Source organism: Hipposideros armiger, unplaced genomic scaffold (genome assembly GCF_001890085.2).
Source record: "Hipposideros armiger isolate ML-2016 unplaced genomic scaffold, ASM189008v1 scaffold_334, whole genome shotgun sequence".
Taxonomy (NCBI): Eukaryota; Metazoa; Chordata; class Mammalia; order Chiroptera; family Hipposideridae; genus Hipposideros; species Hipposideros armiger.
The window spans coordinates 1,315,512-1,334,080 of NW_017731684.1; the positions used below are offsets into that span (position 1 = coordinate 1,315,512).

General features: G+C 35.2%; 1 protein-coding gene across 1 annotated transcript in view; it reads right to left on the reverse strand.

Annotated features, from left to right (window-relative positions):
* Positions 1-260: 260 nt before the first annotated feature.
* Positions 261-18,569, reverse strand: part of TMF1 (TATA element modulatory factor 1) — a 30,949-nt gene continuing 12,640 nt past the window's right edge. The window contains exons 6-17 of the mRNA XM_019661075.1: positions 17,674-17,816; positions 17,272-17,438; positions 16,831-16,987; positions 14,393-14,485; positions 13,183-13,339; positions 6,030-6,222; positions 4,379-4,448; positions 4,060-4,152; positions 3,140-3,241; positions 2,696-2,848; positions 1,414-1,539; positions 261-683 (exon numbers count right to left, since the gene is read on the reverse strand). Of these exons, the coding sequence (XP_019516620.1) occupies positions 540-683; positions 1,414-1,539; positions 2,696-2,848; positions 3,140-3,241; positions 4,060-4,152; positions 4,379-4,448; positions 6,030-6,222; positions 13,183-13,339; positions 14,393-14,485; positions 16,831-16,987; positions 17,272-17,438; positions 17,674-17,816 (1,598 nt within the window). The 3' untranslated portion in view covers positions 261-539. The remainder of the gene's footprint in view (positions 684-1,413; positions 1,540-2,695; positions 2,849-3,139; positions 3,242-4,059; positions 4,153-4,378; positions 4,449-6,029; positions 6,223-13,182; positions 13,340-14,392; positions 14,486-16,830; positions 16,988-17,271; positions 17,439-17,673; positions 17,817-18,569) is intronic.

Consider the following 18,569-nt stretch of genomic DNA (forward strand, 5'->3'; position numbering starts at 1 on the left):
CAAAAAAGGGTGCGTCTTATACATGGGGGAAAACAGTAGTTCAAAATTTCATAACGAGAAATTTAACAATTTTTTTTAGTTTAACACTTATTGTCCATTTTCATGAGCGGTAATTAGAAATGTTGAAGATTTAAGTGTGAAAAATTTCAAAGTTTCAATATGTTAATATCACTCATTAAATGTCCTCAATATATACAAACACACATAAATTATAGATACAATTTTTATCTGTAATACAACATATGAACACCATTCTTCTTCCCTAACCATATTGATGTAAGGATAAAGTAATAAATCTCTGTGCTATTCAAGGGAAAAGAAATGCTTTAAAAAATAAATCTTTAAGGAGTTTCAAAAATAAAGTTCAAATATTGCACAAAATAATTTAACTGCAAATATTACTATATACAATAACCTTTTTCAATTTTTGAACTCTACAGTAAATTCTACTTTTTAATTTTATAAGAGAATTTATTGAAAATCTGCATTTAGCTATTAAATGTTTACATTCAGTTTGATGGAAATGTAATTTTCAAAAGTTAACTGAGTCTTTGTCTTAAAAGTTCATCTATTTGAGTCTTATACATATTTTTTACATCTTCAAGATCTAATCGAAGTTCTTCTGCCTCTTCTGCTTTTTCTCCATACATCTGCAGAATAGTGTTGTATCTTTGATCCAAATCCTACAAAATATATTTGTTTACAATTTGTAAAGTAACTGTAAAGAACATCTTGATTACATTTATATTATGTCACCAATAAACACATTACAATCTAAATAAAAGTATATAGTCAGCTCTCATAAATATTAAACTCACACTCCAGTCTGCTGGAATAAATAGCAAATAAAGGAATTAAAAGAAAAAAACAAAACCTCAAGTCAAATGGCTATCAATCTTACCATACCTCTCCATTAAACCTATAATTTCCCCCAAAATAGCTTAATCAGTGTTTTCTCCTATTAATTTATGCACATTTGATGAAATTTTAGTCTCTTTGGTTCACTGTGGTTTAAGTATTACCTGGCATTTAGACAACTGAAAAAAAGAAAAAGAAAATCCTCATATATAGCTTAACAGTAACTGCTAATGCCAAATATGCTAATTGTGATATATATAATATCAATAAAAAATAGCACTAAGATCATACAAAAGCTCAGTATTATAAATGAACGTTGGCCAAATAAAATTTAGTTATTTTCCTTTATGGAATTAAACATGATTGTGAAAAATAGTCTGAAGATATAATGTAACAAGAAAGATATAAGATTCACCTTTAAAGTTTTTTACTCAAATGCTAATGCTCTGATTTTCAAAGAAATCATTAACATATATATGCATTTTACGTAAACTAAAAATATTATATAACTGGATTAAAATTTCTTAGATTCATCCATAAGTGAAGAATACTTACTCTTAGCTGAGTTCGAAGTTTGGGTATCTCCTTCACTTTCTCTTCAAGTTCATCATTTTGATTTGTTAATTTAACTAGCTCTTCAGCCATTATCGATCGTGTCTTTTCTAGATTGCCAATTTCTAGCTGAGGAACATTACCAAAAAGTAATTCAAATAAAAATATATCTTGCTTAATGCTCCCATTAATATAAATATATCTAGTGTTTTATTTTTTAAGAAATAGATACATCAACATGATGTACCTCTTTCTTAAGTAAAAGGAAATAGTGGCAGAAAAAAAGGTTTCCAACTTTCCTCAGAGGTATACCAGGTACCGGGTTTACTATGAAAGAGAGATAAAGAACTAAAGGAAATCCAATCATCTGTTTGAAATACACAACCTATATTTTTCCACAATCTAAGGACGTAGCATATATTTCAGTTAGTCTAAATTAGTACAAAAACCCAGAGAAATAAAAACATGGTTTAATATAGTGTCAACTGTGTAGATCATATTGATAGACTATCATCACTACCAAAGGAGTTAATCTGGGCCCTCGAGCATAGCAAACTGGGCTACACACACATAACAAGTATTAAGATTATTCTGATCTATTTTTTCCCAATTCAAGAACATCTTTTTTAATAGAGTAATATTTTCAACTCACTGAAGTCATACAATGGGAACAGAAAAGTTTTACTTTTGAGTGTATCAAGTTTAACACTGAAAATAGGTAAAACTTTTTAATATTTCTCACTACATTGTTTTTAAAAAGAAGATAAAATGGGAGGATGCTCCCTCCCACTCATGATGTTTCCTTCCAGGTCACAATGTTACAGTTCTAACCTGTCTCATCACCTCTGCTCACTCCTCACAGGGGAGTTGGAGCAGCTTATCTAAATGGTAAATCTGCGAAGAGTAACATGGGTATTCTCAGCACAGCAACTTCCCTTTAGGAATATTTGGACTGCCTGCAAAGAGCTCTCTGCTCCAGATGCCTGTAAGTCTTACCCAGGCAGACTGCAGCACATGGGGGTGCCTACTCCAGCCCAGCATTTCCTGGGACAGAGTTAAGTGGTCTCCCCAATGCTGGCAATGTTTGCACACTCACTTGGCTCATATCCTTCCCTAATGTCTCCCAACTAGCCTTCATCATTAATATATGAGCTATATTTGGGGCTTCACATGCCACTATTTGATTTTATTTCTCAATTGCTCAAAATTCAGGTGGATCTAAAGAGTTTTACTTATTGGGCATCAAAATTTCATTTACTTAGAGCATATTTAATTTTTCCAATACCTGTAAATGAGTAATTTCTCCTTCCCTTAGTTTTAGCTGAGACTGTAGATTTTCAATAATACTTGATCCTGCTCCCATCCTTACAGCATCATAAAGATTGCTTCCATTTGCTGACACAGACATTGGCCCAAATGAGTAATCATGAGGCTCATCCTATTTAATTAAAGAAAGCACATAGTTATTCAGTTATTATAAATTGTGTTCCATTACCAGGTATAAACAAAATGATTCTGTCCATTCTTGCTTTAAAATGTCTATGACTTTCTCAAAGGCAGAAAATCATCTATATTTTCTGAGGGCAATTAGTACTCCTTTACAAATACTCAGATGAATTGCCTATGGCATGGCAAGATCATGGTGATAAGCAAATGCTATCTGCATATTCCCTTTATCGTTTCATTATTCAGTTTAAGAACTAAGTACATGTACAAAATAAAACATCACCTGAAACAGAAAAGATGTTTGTAGCCCTGCCATCTCAACACCACTCACTGAACTCGAGCGTGACATTGTGGGAGTGCTAGAAACAGAAAATGGCTTCCGTTCCTTAAGGAGTAAGAAAAAAATTCAGTTCAGATTAAAGAGTAAAATGATAAATAAAAAAAGCAAGAAACTTTTCTAGGATTAATGACAACAAAGACTCATTCTCATTTTCTCATAAAATGTTATAGATATAATTTCTGAAGTCTTATCCAAAGCACCATATTTGGTCAAATCATCTCAGGACCCATGTAAAACAACATAATTTGGTTTATTTTTAATGAAATAAGAATGTTCTTGTTGAAACAATTCTATGAACTAACTGCTTCATATTCTATAACATAATACCAATTAAAATCTATTTCTTTAGAATAAGATTACTAATAAGTTGTACAAACCATAAAGTTTCTGGCTTATCCCACTTTATTTTTAGTGTATTTTTTTAATTCAAAAAGTAATTTCAACGTACACATAAGTAGTTTTAGTATATTATGCTAACTACTGAATATACGCCAATCCTTTAAATATAGGAAACTCACTTTAGAAAAATTACCAGAAAGAAAGTGAAGAACCAGTTTTACTCCAAGTTGCCTATGGGCCAAATGAGGAGCACTAATTTCAGTGAGAGAGCACAAATTAATTTAAAAAGAAGTTCTGTAATTTAAACCCTAGAAATCACAGATTTCTTTGTATAAACTAAAAAATTACTTTGGATCCATCTGAGCAGGACACTGATTACACTACTAGAATTCATCACTCTGCGGATTTGAGGCATAGAAATGGTACTCATAAAGTATAAATAACATTACAAAACAATCAAAGATTAATCACAACAGCTACTAACTGGTTACACCAAACACAAAATAAAAGACAAAATTCAATACCTTTTCTTTTATTGCTTCTTGAGTAAAAATTGCTTTCTTCCTTTCTTGTTCAACTTTCATTTTCTCCATTTCTAACTGACTATTCAACATTGCCTAATAGAGAGAAATACAGTTAGATAATTCTTGTGATACTAAATCACCATAAGTCAATCTCAAAGTTGGAGCATAAAGTATGTACTCCTATTTGTTTTACTACTAAAGACCAAGTTCCAAAAGCAGTAGCCACATCCATTTCATCTTGTTATCTCATTAGTTCACTACCACCCCAACCATTCTCTAATGGAAGGCCTAAGACCTGTGCAAACACTGAGAGACATACCTTTTCTTTTCTTGTCTCTTCAAGGGTTCTTACATACTCCTCTTTGAGGTTTTCTAATTCAACCTGGTACCTATTAAGCCAGAGGGAATGAAACAAAACAAAAAAGATGATAGCATAGACTGTTAAAAACTCACCACTTTATTAACTCCAGTTACATATTTAGTAGTCATTTTTATTACCAGCTTGATTTTCCAACTCTATTTTCCAGACGAGTTGAGTGTTACTCAGAAGCCAGACTACAACTTTTGTGCATGTTATTATTGGTGCTTTGGGTTAAAATTTCATTTAAAACAAGACTTTCTACAAAGGATTTTGAATACAACCATTCTATAATACGTTCAGATTCTATAAAAGTTTGTTAGGGGGTTCTATGAAAATGTTCACAAAAGTTCAGATATATTACTTTATAAATCATTTTTACTTGATTACTTTTTTAACACATTAAGGGGCATTTAAATATATACCACATCCCCATGTATAAGATGCACCCTTTTTCAAAAAATTTGGCGTCTAAAAACTGGGTGTGTCTTATACAGTGGTTTTATGAGCGCAAAAACAAGCGCAAAACAAGCGGGAAATGCAAGTAAAAAAAATAACCACTGTATAAGAGGCACCCAGTTTTCAGACCCCAAATTTTTCAAGAAAGGGTGCGTCTTATACATGGGGAAATATGGTATAGATGCAAATCTACATCATTGGTCCACAATGTGTTAAAAGTAAGATTTCCAAGGAAGAATTCAGAGGGTAAAAACACACTAATCACAGCCTTAATAGTTTCAGATAGGTTGATTTTATACCTTGTGTTTCCAAAGAACTGGGACATTTATGTAGAAAGATTGGAACACTGCTAAAAACCTTTTAATATAAAAATAACTCCAATGAATGGTCTCAAAACTATTTTGTGGTTACAGACTTATTTTAAAAAATCTGATTAAGGGCCGGCCGAGTGGCGCATTGGTTAAGAACTGGCTTGGGACACCAGAGGGTCCCGGTTCGGATCCCACATATGAGGGCCAGTTGACGCTGCCCTCTATAGCTAAGATGCTGAACAACAGCTCAACCTGGAGCTGGGCTCCCGAGAGTCGCCAGTGACGGCATAGGCTGCAGCCCCTGCCGCAGTGGGTTGCCATGGGCTACTGTGTGTAGCCAGCAGCCAGCGTGAGCGGCCAGCAGCCGCAGTGAGCGGCCGTCCAGAAGCCGGTGACTGATCTGCCTCACCCGGGAAGAGCGCAATGATGGTGCCAACTTGGGCCAGTGAAGCAACATCCTCCACAACTAGACTGAAGAACAAAAAGACAGCAACTTGTCTGTTCCTCTTCCCCCAATTCCCCAGTGCTGTTCCCATTCCCCAATTCCCCAATAAAAATCTAAAAAAAAAAAAATCATCTGATTAAAACAATGAATCCTTTCCCTAGAAAATACAAATACATACAGAACATGCCACACAATCTCAATAACACATGTGAGGTTCAATAAATCCCAGTACTACCTTGTTATAATATCCCATTACTAATGACTCTGATTTTAAACACCAAAAGTATCTATTTTTAGTTCTCTTTAGTGCTATGAAGCTAAAAGTGAACAACATATGTTTTTAAGTGCTTTGAAATGCCATGAAGCTACCAAAATTAACACTCAAGAATATGCTCACCTATTATTTTCATCCTCCAGTTTTCTTAACCGGTTTTTCTCTGATTCTAGCTGGGCCTGAAATCTGCTGTTTTCCTGTCTTAAGAGAGAATTCTGTGACTCCATGGAAGACATTTGAATTTTGTTGGCAAGGAGTTCTTCTGTAGCTGCACGTTCTCTTTCAACTGCTGATGCCAACAAGGTCTGGGATTCACCTGAATGGAGGATAAAGACACCAAGAGGCCAAGACACCAAGTCAATTCTGACTTGAAACTTTCAATGATGCAAGTAGCCACACTTAAAACTGTAACTACTTATTGTTAAGGCAGGACTGCCTACACAGGCAAAAGAACCATTCTTAATTTGTACCTGCTTTTATCATTTTTCCCCAAAATATTTTAATTTGAAAGTGGAGTTATATATTAAAAGAATAGTGGATCCACAAATGGTGCTGGAACAATTAGACATCCATAGGCCAAAAAAAGCCCCTCAAATGAAACTTCACACCATATATGAAAATTAACTCAAATGGATCATAAAGTAAAGTGTAAAACAAAACTATAAAACTGTTATGAAAAAAGTAGGAGAAATATTCGGGATCTAGGGATAGGCAAAGAGTATTTAGGTTTGATACCAAAAGCATGAGCCAGAAAAAGAATAATTGATGTCCCCAGAAGAAAAAAGCTGAGGAAGTTCACCATCACCAAACCGTATTACAAGAAATGTTAAAGGAACTTTTTTAAAAAGAAGAAAAATAATAAAATATATGAATAAGAAAATATCACACAAAAAAATTTCTTACTGATAAAGGCAAACACATAATAAAAGCAGTGGGTCGACCAACACTAAAGCCAGTACAAAGGTTAAAAGGTAAAAGTAGGAAGATAATGTGTAATTACAACAGTAAATTAAGGGATACACACACACACACACACACACACACACACGAAGTAAGCAATGACAAAAACATAAACCAGGAGGGAGTCAAAATGGTAGTGATTTTAGAATGTGTTGGAACTTAAGCAGCCATCAACTTAACATAGGTTGCTATAAGCACAGCTTGGTATATATGAGGCACATTGTAACCACAAACCAGAAACCTATAAGAGACATACAAGAAATAAAGCGAAAGGAATCCAAACACGACACTACAGAAAATCATCAACATACAGGACAGTAAAAAAATGAGAGAAAAACTACAAAAACAATCAGAAAACAATGACTAAAATAGCAATAACTACATACCAATCAATAATCACTTTAAATGTAAATGGATTAAATGCTCCAATCAAAAGATGAATGATAAACATTATGTGTGTGTGCACATATATGTATAATATATATGTGTGTGTATATATGAAATATTATATATATGGAATATATACACAATGGAATATTATTCGGCCATAAAAAAGAATGAAATCTTACCATTTGCCGACAACATAGATGGGCCTAGAGGATATTATGCTACGTGAAATAAGTCAGACAGAGAAAGACAAATTCCATGATTTCACTTATATGTGGAATCTAAAAAACAAAATAAATGAACAACAAAAACACCAGAAACAAACAGAAATACAGAGAACAAACTGATGGTTGCCAGATGGAAAGGGAGTTGGGGGTCTGGATAAAAATGTGAAAGGTTTAAGAAATACAAATTGGGGCCAGCCGAGTGGCTCAGTTGGTTAAGAGCTGGCTTAAGAGTGCAAGCTCTGAGCAACAGGGCCGCCGATTGGGTTCCCACATGGGCCAGTGACGCTGCACCCGGACTGAGCTGCCAACAGGTGGCAGGATGGCTCAGCTGGTGTAACAACAAGATTGCCTGTTCGATGGTGGGCTATGCCCACCCACAAGTAAGACTGAACTCGACACCTTGAGCTGAACTGCCGCCCAGATGGCTCAGTGGATAGGGTTTGTGCTCTTAACAACAAGGCTGCCGGGTTCAACTCCCGCATGGGATGGTGGCTATGCCCACCCGCAACTAAGACTGAACTTGGCACCCTTGAGCTGAGCTGCCGCCCGGATGGCTCAATGGATAGAGCGTGCGCTCTTAACAAGGCTGCTGGTTCGATTCCCACATTGGATGGTGGCTATGCCCACCCACAACTAAGATTGAACACAGCACTTTGAGCTTAGAGGCCACGAGCTGCCGACGGGAAGCCAGATGGCAACTGGCGCCCTACACAACTAAGATTGAAGAATGACAACTTGGCTGGTCCCCTTCCCCAATTCCCCAACACTGTTCCCCTCCCCCAATTTCCCAATAAAATCTTAAAAAAATAAATAAAGAGGTAATACTTAAAAAAAAGAAAAAGAAATACAAATTGGCAGTACAAAATGTCATGGAAATGTAAAGTACACCATAGGGAATATAATCAAAATACTGTAATAACTATGTATGGTGCCAGGTGGGTGCAAGGCTTATTGGGGGATCACTTTGTAAGTTAAATGTCTAATCACTATGCTGTACATTGGAAAGTAATATAATATTGAATGTCAACTGTAATTGAAAATTTTTTTAAAAAATTGATAAAATGGACTTCTTCAAAATTTTAAACTTTTGTTCTATGTGAACAGGATGAAAAGACAAGCTACAGACTTGGAGAAAAATAAATGCAAACCACATTACCTAAGACTAGTATCTAGAATATATAAAGAAGTCTTGAAACTCAACAGTGAAAATATAAACTATCCAATCATAAAAATGGGAAAAAGACCTGAATCAACATTTCACCAAAGAGAATGTACAAACAGAAAATAAGCACATGAAATGATGTTCAACATCATTAGTCATTAGGGAAATGCACATTAAAATCCTAATGAGATATCACTACAAACCTGTCTGAATAACTAAAAGAAAAAACAGGGCAACACAAAATGCTGGCCAGGATGTGGAGAAAATGGATTATTCTCATACCTGCAGCCACTTTGGAAAAACAGTTTGGTATTTTCTTTAAAAACTAAACATGCAACTACCCAGCAATTGTACACTTGGGTATTTATCCAGGAAAATGAAAACTTATGTTCACACTAAAACTTGTACATGAATGTTCACAGTAGCTTATCTGTACAGACAGAATCTAGAGTCAGCCCATGCATCCTTCATCAGGTAAACAAAAAGTGGTACATACATACATGAAAAAACACTCAGCAATAAAGACTAAATCAGTGACACACACAATAACTTGGATGAATCTCCAGAGAATTAAGCTGAGCAAAAAAGCCAACCTCAAGTGTCATATGTTATACAGTTCTATTTGTATAGCATTTTGAAATTCCAAAATTACATTGGGTCTTAGGAAAAATCATGACGTATTTTGTCTATGTTTTTCAAAGGTCATTTATTTATATAAAGAACAAAGATCAATCAATGATATATTGCCCGTTTTGTTTGATAACCTTTTGCCATCTTTCAGTGAGCTTCATAACTCCTCATTCATAGAAGGACCTGTCTTTATTTGCGAAAAACTGAACAAGGTGCTGATTTACAGCCTCATCTGAATTGAACATTATACCACGCAAGGAGTTTTGAAGACAGCGAAACAAGTGGAAGTCTGACGGTGCAAGGTCAGGCGACTATGGTGGGTGTGGCAACACATCCCATCCAAGCTCCAATAATTTTTGACTGGTGATCAAACTTGTGTGTGGTCTCGCAATGTCACGATGGAACACAACTCCTTTACAATTAACAAGCTCTGGACGTTTCTGGATGATGGATTCGTTCAAACTGTCCAATTGCTAACAGTACACGAATTGATTGTTTGGTTCCTTGGTAGGAGCTCGAAAAACACGAAACCTTTAAAATCCCACCACACTGAGAGCATACCTTCCTCGGATGAATGTTTGCTTTCAATGTTGTTTGAGGCGAATCATCACATCAGGACCAAAACTGTGCACACCACATTGTTGTAAACAGTCCACTTCTCATCACCAGTTATCAGTTGCTTCAAAAAAGAATCGTTTTCCTCACGTTTAATGAACATATTGCAGATGTTTATACACGCCGTCAAATGAACATCTTTGAGTTCATGCAGAACCCAAATTATCGAGCTTGCTTCTGTATCCCAGCTTCTTCAGGTGGTCGTGAATGCTTGAATGATGGCTGTTCAATGTTTCTGCAATCTCTCGTGTCATGTAATGTGGGTTTGACTCGATCAATGCCTTTATCTTGTTGTCATCAACCTCAGTGGGCCTCCCTGACCGAGGAGTGCCGTTGAGATCAAAATCACCAGCACGGAATTTCATGAGCCATCGTTGGCAGTGACGTTCTTGTAGAGCATTGTCACCGTAAACTTTATGCGACTTTTCACAAGCTTGATGCGCGTTCTTCCCTTTGTGGAAGTAAAACTGTAAAATATGGCAAAAATGCACAGTTTGGTCTTCTATCTTCAACCTGTTGTAAAATCTCCAAAACTCAATCAAATTGCTCAATTTTTTTTAGAATGAAGCTAAAACTATCAGCTGTCAAATGACATTGCAATAACATATATTTGAATGACTCTAGTACTTCCTAAAATAAACTAGTGCCATCTGTTGCAAACATGCGTCATGACTTTTCTGAAGACCCAATAAAACAGAGGACAGATTAGTGGTTGCCAGGGATTTGGGAGAGAAAAGGAGAGCCTTGAAGGTGGTAAGTGATGGATACATGAACCCACACAAGTGGCAAAATTGTATAGAACGTAATATACGCACAGAGACACACAAACACACACAAGTACCAGTAAAACTGGGGAAATCTGAATAAAATAATGTCAATACCCTGGTTGTGATATCATATTATAATTTTACAAAATGTTAACATTTGAAGATACTGGAGAAAATGTGTAAGGGACCACTCTGTACTATTTCTTGTAATTGCATGTAAATGTACAATTATCTCAATAAAATTTTTCAATTAAGAAAAAAGATTAGTGGGTAAGATTCTGAGATTTAGCCAAGGCAAGAATTTTCATATTCACCGCCCCCAAAGTAGGCCTAATAATATCTCTATTACATATTTTATAGTCTGTTCCATACTGTACAAGGTGTGATCAAACAATACAGTGAATGTTTAAATAAAAAAAATTATTACAGTAAAAAACACAGTGCCATTAATCCCCCTCAAAATACTCCAACACACTTATCCCATCATTCTTGCCACTTCTTAGAGCAGGTCTGGAAGTCCTCTTTTGTGTCTTTAGTTGCACTGTCATGGCTGCCTCAATGTCCTGAATCATTCTGACTTTGGGGAAGAGCCAGAAGTCGCACGGTGCCAGATCCGGTGAATAAGGTGGATGAGGAAACACCGTAATGTTTTTATTTGACAGAAACTGCTGTATACCAGAAGCGATGTGTGACACAGAGTGTTGTCATGATGGAGGATGATTTACGGCACAACCTTAAAACACCCCTTCTCTCAACCGTAGCTCACATCCGAGTGACTGCACTGAGCAAGTTGAAACTTGTCACACACTATTACTAAGGTTGGAGGCGCCGTTCCCCGTATTGAAGATCCCTGCCTTTTCACTGGATGGCACTCAGCAGCAGTATTCACGGTATTCTGTGATCACAACGGAAAAGGCTCCGTGTCACACATCACTCCTGGTATGGCAGTTTCTGTCAAATAAAAACATTACGGTGTGTTCTCATCCACCTCATTCATAGGATCTGGCACCATGTGACATCTGGCTCTTCCCCAAAGTCAAAATGACCATGAAAGGAAAATGTTTTGAATTGATTCAGGACATTGAGGCAGCCACGGCAGCGCAACTAAAGACACTCATGAAAAAGGACTTTCAGAACTGCTTCAGAAAGTGGCAGGAACGACGAAATAAGTGTGTTCGAAGCAAGGGGGAGTATTTTGAGGGAATTAATGGTAATGCGTCTTTTACTGTAATAATTTTTTTTAAATTTAAACATTCACCGTATTTCTTGATCACACCTCATACCTGTGCTCCTATCAAAAGCATTATATGATATGTTTGACCTATGGCTTGCCTATATTTCAGCACAATACCACATATCCCTGAGAGGATGTAGACTATAGTTTAAAAACCACAAAAATGATGGCTTCTAGCTTTCACTTATTGCTAAATAAATATTTGTTTCAAAAGGTGTCATTTTCAGATGTCTCACATTTCATAACAAACTGGTCTCAAAAAGTTGTCATAGATAAACAACAGACCTAAATTTTAATATAAATTAAACAATATACGAAGGTTCATCTAATTCAGTGATTTTTTTTAAGTAGGTAAATCTTTTTCTAGAAATCTTACATGGAAATCAAAAGAAGACAGGCAAAGGAGGCACTATTTTCATTAAAGCATCGTGGACGGAGCCCAGCACCTTATCTACAGAGCTTCCCTCTCACCATGACAGCTAGCCCTAAGACACATCTAAGGATCTACTGAAGAATGTTTGAAAGCCACTATCTAGTTTACCCATCATGATTTACAGTTAGTGACTTCCTCTTGACTGTTTGGCTGGATGATTGAAAATAAAACAAAATAAAAAAGTCCTGAGTAAAGGTCTCCTGATACCCATTCAGGTCTGCTTTCATCACTATACCACGATGTCTCTCAAGTTACACTTAGTTTTAAGTGTAGAATGGACTCATGGATTTTTAATGAAATTGCTAGCTTCTAGGATATCTAACATATACATATCCTATCTGTGCTTGAATAAACATCTTAGAAGAATAATTTTGTTTTTATTAATAGCACAGAAGGGCAACGTGGAATATTTCTGTAAAGAAGCAGAATATGAAATCTTAGGACTGCATAGCATCTGAATACCAGGTTCCATCTTGATCCTCCTTAGACCTATCTCTGCTCTTGGGATTTTGCCACTGACTAGTATCATATCTAATCTCCACCTCCTACACTATTTTAGAAAAAGATCAGATTTAGCAACAGATAAGGAAAATATTGAGTGTGGTAGTCTGTTAAAAATGAATAAAAAAATGACATGGAAGTATTTTAGACAGTATCTGACACATTGTGTTAGGGAAAACAAATGGCTTGAAAGAGTCATTAAAATATTAGAAAATAAATATAAAAGAGAAGATAAAAATCTACAAGTTAGACACAAAATATAACTATCAGATCAACTGAATTTAAATTTCATACCATTATCCTAATTCTACAAACAAGATGGAAGGTTTCTGCATTGAGCTTAAAAACTAAAGCAGTTACCAAGCCTATCAGAAAGATTCTTCTCTAACTTCTCCCACGACGACGTCTGGGACCCTAGAGTTGCTTGCAAATTTTCTATCTGTCGAACCAACGGTCTTGTTGTTGATGAAACATTTTGACTCAGTTCTTGGTTTCGATTCTCCGCTTCCTGGAGCCTCTGAATCATGGAATTCTTAAGTCATTACTGATAGCAATAAAAACACTAAAAACACTAACAAACAAACTTTATGAGAGATTTCTAGAAAAAAATATTTCCCCAACACAGAATTAATTTTTACACTAAATTATTTCTAATTATGCAATCCTTAAATTAGAGTTAAGTTACATGAGAGAGTATCTAAGTGTTTTTTTGTTTTGTTTTAATGGGGAACAGCCATGGTCATTGATTACACATTGTTTTCATGCTACAATGGCATAGTTGACTCCTTTAAGGAGGGCGCAGCTCATAGTGGTTCACGTGGGGATCAAACCGGTAGCCTTGCTGTTATCAGCACCACGCTCTAACCAACCGAGCTAACCGGTCACCCCCTAAATAAGTGCTTCTTTTTTTTTTTTTTTTTAGCTGAGCCATCCTGCCACCTTTTGGCAGCTCAGCGGCTGCTCAGCTCGGGCGGGACTCGAACCGTTGTTGCTCAGAGCTCGCACTATTGAGCGAGCTCTTACACCAATTGAGCCACTAGGCCGGCCCAATGAGTGCTTCCTTACAAAGCATTTTCTAAAGATAAAGATACCCTTTGACCATCTTAAAATAAAAGAGTATCATCCAAACCTCCCTGTAGGTGCCTCCTCACCCAAATATTTCTAAGTATTTATAAAAACAGATCAGTGAGTTGCATTTTCTCTCCCTTTTCCTATGCGTGTTCACTGACTGAAAATTAAGAGTAGTGACATAAAAACTGGCCACTAATTGTCTGCCTCCCAGTAATCAAAGACTGATAATAATTAACAAATCACCTATTACAAATGAAAACACAATACTGAATACACAATAAATCTATCATGATAAAATTATTTTCTATAAAACAGAATTACGGCTTTTCTTATATATTTTTAAGGTTCCAACTCTGACTTTAACATAAACCACAAAAATACAGCAAATGATACAAATGGTAGGAATCCTCTCAATTCCATGAACGTTATTCCATTGAGTCATTTTTTATTTCTAGGAAAACACATTTTGGATTTGTGTTTAGGAAAATAGTGACAGTACCTGCTGGAGTTCACTGATCTCATGTCGTAAATAATCCTCTTTTCTGGCAGCTGCTTGTTCTGCACGTTGCAGTGCCAACCTAAGGTCCCCTACCTGTGTGAGAAGAAACAACACACTATCACAAACAATCTCAAACATTAGCTATAACTTCTTGCTAAGTATTTATTTTGTGTTGTGTGGACTTATTGTTCATGTATAACACTCTACATTATCCAGTGAGCTTTTACATATAATTATCACACATCTCATTCATCAAGCGATTCAAAACTGTATGTATGTTCAATATATACTTAGGAAAGCACTCTGTTAGGCCAAAAAAAAAAAAAAAAAAAAAAAGGATATAAATACTTAGAAGGCACAATCACTGCCACATAATACTGCAGGAGAAACAATGCATCCATAAATATTTGAGCACAAGGCAGAATGTGATAGGCACTTTATGAGCTATAAATACTCATTCTGAAAATCTACTCTGTGAAGGAAATCTCTATAAGCATAAAAAGATGTGCCCTGCATTGTCAGCTAGATTAGCAAAAACATACAAAACATGAAATATTCTAAATATCCATCAGTAGTAATCTACTTTTGCAAATGTTGATATAACATGACTATACCCATTAAAATTATGATAAATGTAAAAAACATGTATGATGTAATCTTAAAAGAAAAACCTATAAAATTAAATATCAGTATAAAAACGATGTACATGGAGATTAGGACAAGAAGGTAATACACAAAACTGACTTGAAAAAGGTGATGACTTTATGAACGGTAGTCCCATATTCTCTATCTCCCATTCCTCCAATTTTTCTTGATTATTGTTTTAATGTATTTAATTTAAAATATTTAAAAAAATTAACATTTTCTCTATCCCAGTGATAGAGTAGCAGAAACACAAGGGGTATATGGACCATAGTGTGATCTATAATACCAAAATATTGAAAAGAACTCAAATACCCATTAATAAGACCTGATTAAATAAACAATGGTATATTTACACAATGAAGAATTATAACTGTAAAAAGGAATTTTTTTAAAAACTCTATGTTCTACTATGGATTGATCACCAAGATATTTTATTTAGTAAATAAAACAAGCTGTAAAATATATAAATAGTAAACTATATTTTATGTGAGAAGGATGAGGGAGATAAAAATAAATATTAATATGTGTATAAGTGTAAATGTGTGTGTATATATGTGGGGGGGTATATGCATATAAGTAAATGTATAGAAAATGTACATTTTTTTGCATTTACAAATAGAAACACTGAAAAAAAATAAACCAAACACTAATAAAATGGTTAACTCATAGGCAAATAAAAGGAATGGCAGTGTGGGGGCTAAATTGGAAGCAAATATTACTTCAGTATATCTTGGATTAATGTAAATGCTTTACATATTCACGCAAAACTAAATCAAAAGTGCATAGGGGTCGATGAGGAAAGAATAGTCTTTTTAACAAATGGTGCCAGGACAACTGAATATCCTCCACATGCAAAAGACCTAAATGTGAGAGCCAAGACTATTAAACTTCTTAGAAGGAAAGAGGTGAAAATCTGCATAACCTTGGGTTAAGCTTCTTAAATATGACACCCAAAGCGCAAGCAACAACAACAAAAAAATGGGTAAGCTGGACCTCATCAAAATTTAAAAAATTTTGTGCATCAAAGGACACTATCAAGAAAGACAGCCTATACAATGGGAGAAAATATCTGCAAATCCTACATCTCGTATGTAGAATATATAAAGAACAATAAAAAGCCAACCCAATTTAAAAATGGTCAGAGGATGTGAATATCAGAGGATTTGAATAGTTGAATAAATTTCTCCAAAGAAGAAACACAACAGCCAACAAGCACATGAAAAGATGCTCAACATCATTAGTCATTGGGGAAATGTAAATCAACCCCACAATCAGACCCACTAAAAGGGGTACATTGAAAAAAAAGACAATAACTAATACTGGCAAAGATATAGAGAAATGAAACCTTTATATATTGCTGGTGGGAAGGTAAAATGGTGCAGCTGCTGAGGAAAAGTCTGGCAGTTCCTCAAAAAGTTAAATACAGGGCTACAATGTGACCTGAGGATATATATCTAAAATGTGCAATGTTTGTATTTATCTGCATGTGTGCATTTCTCAGGTAAGAGGGTCCCCTTAGCTTTCATGATATTCTCAAATAAGTCTGAAATTCACAAAAAATTAGGCAATACAGGTATAACGTAAGCATCATTTTTACAACAGTTTTAAAAAACACACAACTGATTAAGTTTGGCATAATCCAATATTCTAAAAAAAATGCCCAACAGGATTATAAATGCCCAGCATGGTGTAACACATGTATCACTACCTAAGGTCTGATTCAAACTAACTAATGGATTCTTTAATTTGCAGAAGCACAAAGATTTAAGACTAATTCAGTATCCATTGCTTACTTGAATGGCTAATGTTTCTTGCTGCTGACGGGCTTCTTCTTGGACCTTCTCTAGTGCTGCAGAAAGTTCTTCCTTAGCTTTCATTTCACGGTTTAGAACAGCTTCCTGTGCCTCACTATCCTTTGCAGCATTGGCTTTGTGGAGATCAGTAAGTTCTCTTGAAAAAATTAAATTGATAAGTTTTATTTAAAATAATATACAGTTAACTACATGGCTCAGGTTATGAAGTTTCCATGAGATCTACAGAATGGGAGAGAGTTCACCACATAATAAACACTGACTAGAGGAAGGACTCTCCCTGTTGAACTTGCTTTGAACACTTAGAAGTTCATACATAGATCAGTTTATAAGTGTCATTAGTGATACTAGAAAAAGGGTTTCTGTAACATCCTGCTCTGTTAATTGATATGAAATGAGTTGCAAATTTGTTTATTTTCTTACTTGTATGCACTATCAAGAGCAGCTTGAATACTTCTGTTCTTTTCTTCAAGTTCATCCATGTCTACTTGAAGTCGGCCAAGATCCTTTTCTTGATGTTCAACCACAGAATTTAGTTTTTTAATATTTTCTCTATGTTGTTTCTCAACCTCTTCTTTGCCATCAAGGACCTAATTATAAAAACAGACAAAAGTATTCTTTAATAAATAACACCATGATAAATAACTGTATTCCAGCATCTCAAGTATTATAATAACAAAGAAAAATCTTAACATTCATCTATTAAATTGTTGGAAAAATCTTTCCCACAGGATATACCCCAATAAATCACTGCAAAAGTTTTATAAACCATAGCCACTGTTCATACAATAGTAACAATATATGTAGAAAATAATTAATATTCACCTGTTTTAAATGTTGTAACTCTTCGTCTAGCTCTTTAACTTTTTTGTTCAGCTTTGCAATAATATTTTCATTTTCTTTGTCTTTAGTTCTTAATTTCTTAATGATGTTAGAACTATGCAGCTGCTGTTTTGAAAGTTTTTCTCCTGGCAATGGCAAAAAAGTATAAATTCAAATAATAATGATTCCCTGAGAACTTAAATAGAATGTTTTATCTAACCAATGATATAAAAACTGATAGAAAATTTAAAAAATCACAATACTGTAACCATCAGTGTTAAACTGATATGAACAAGAATTATCAAACAATGCTAAAATTACTAGGTGGAAGGATGGTGGGGAACAAGAAAATGTGGTGTAGAAAGGAAATGTGGCGTGTGTATGGTGTGTGTGTGTGTGTAATATTATTTAGTCTTAAAAAAGAAGCAAATCCTGCCATTTGCAACAACATGGATGAAACTGGAGGATGAAATAAGCCAGACAGAGATACTGCATGATCTCACTTATATGTGGAACCTAAAAAGTTGAACTCATAGAAGTAGAGTAGAATGGTGGTTACCAGAGGAATGGTGGGGTGGGGGAAATGGAGAGATGTTGGTCAAAGGTACAAGGATTCAGTAACACAGAATGAGTAAGTTCTGGAGATCTAATGTACCTCATAATGACTAAAGTTAAAAATACTGTACTATAAGGTCTGGCCAAGTGGCTCAGTTAGTTAAGAGCTTGCTCAAGAGTTTGAGCTCTGAGCAACAGCGGTTCAATTCCTGGCCCAAGTTGAGCAGCCGCTGAGCTGCCAATAGGTGACAGGATGTCTCAGCAAAAAAAAAAAAAAAAAGAATACTGTACTATACACTTGAATTTATAAAGAGGGTAGGTCTTAATAACCAAAAAAGGTAAAT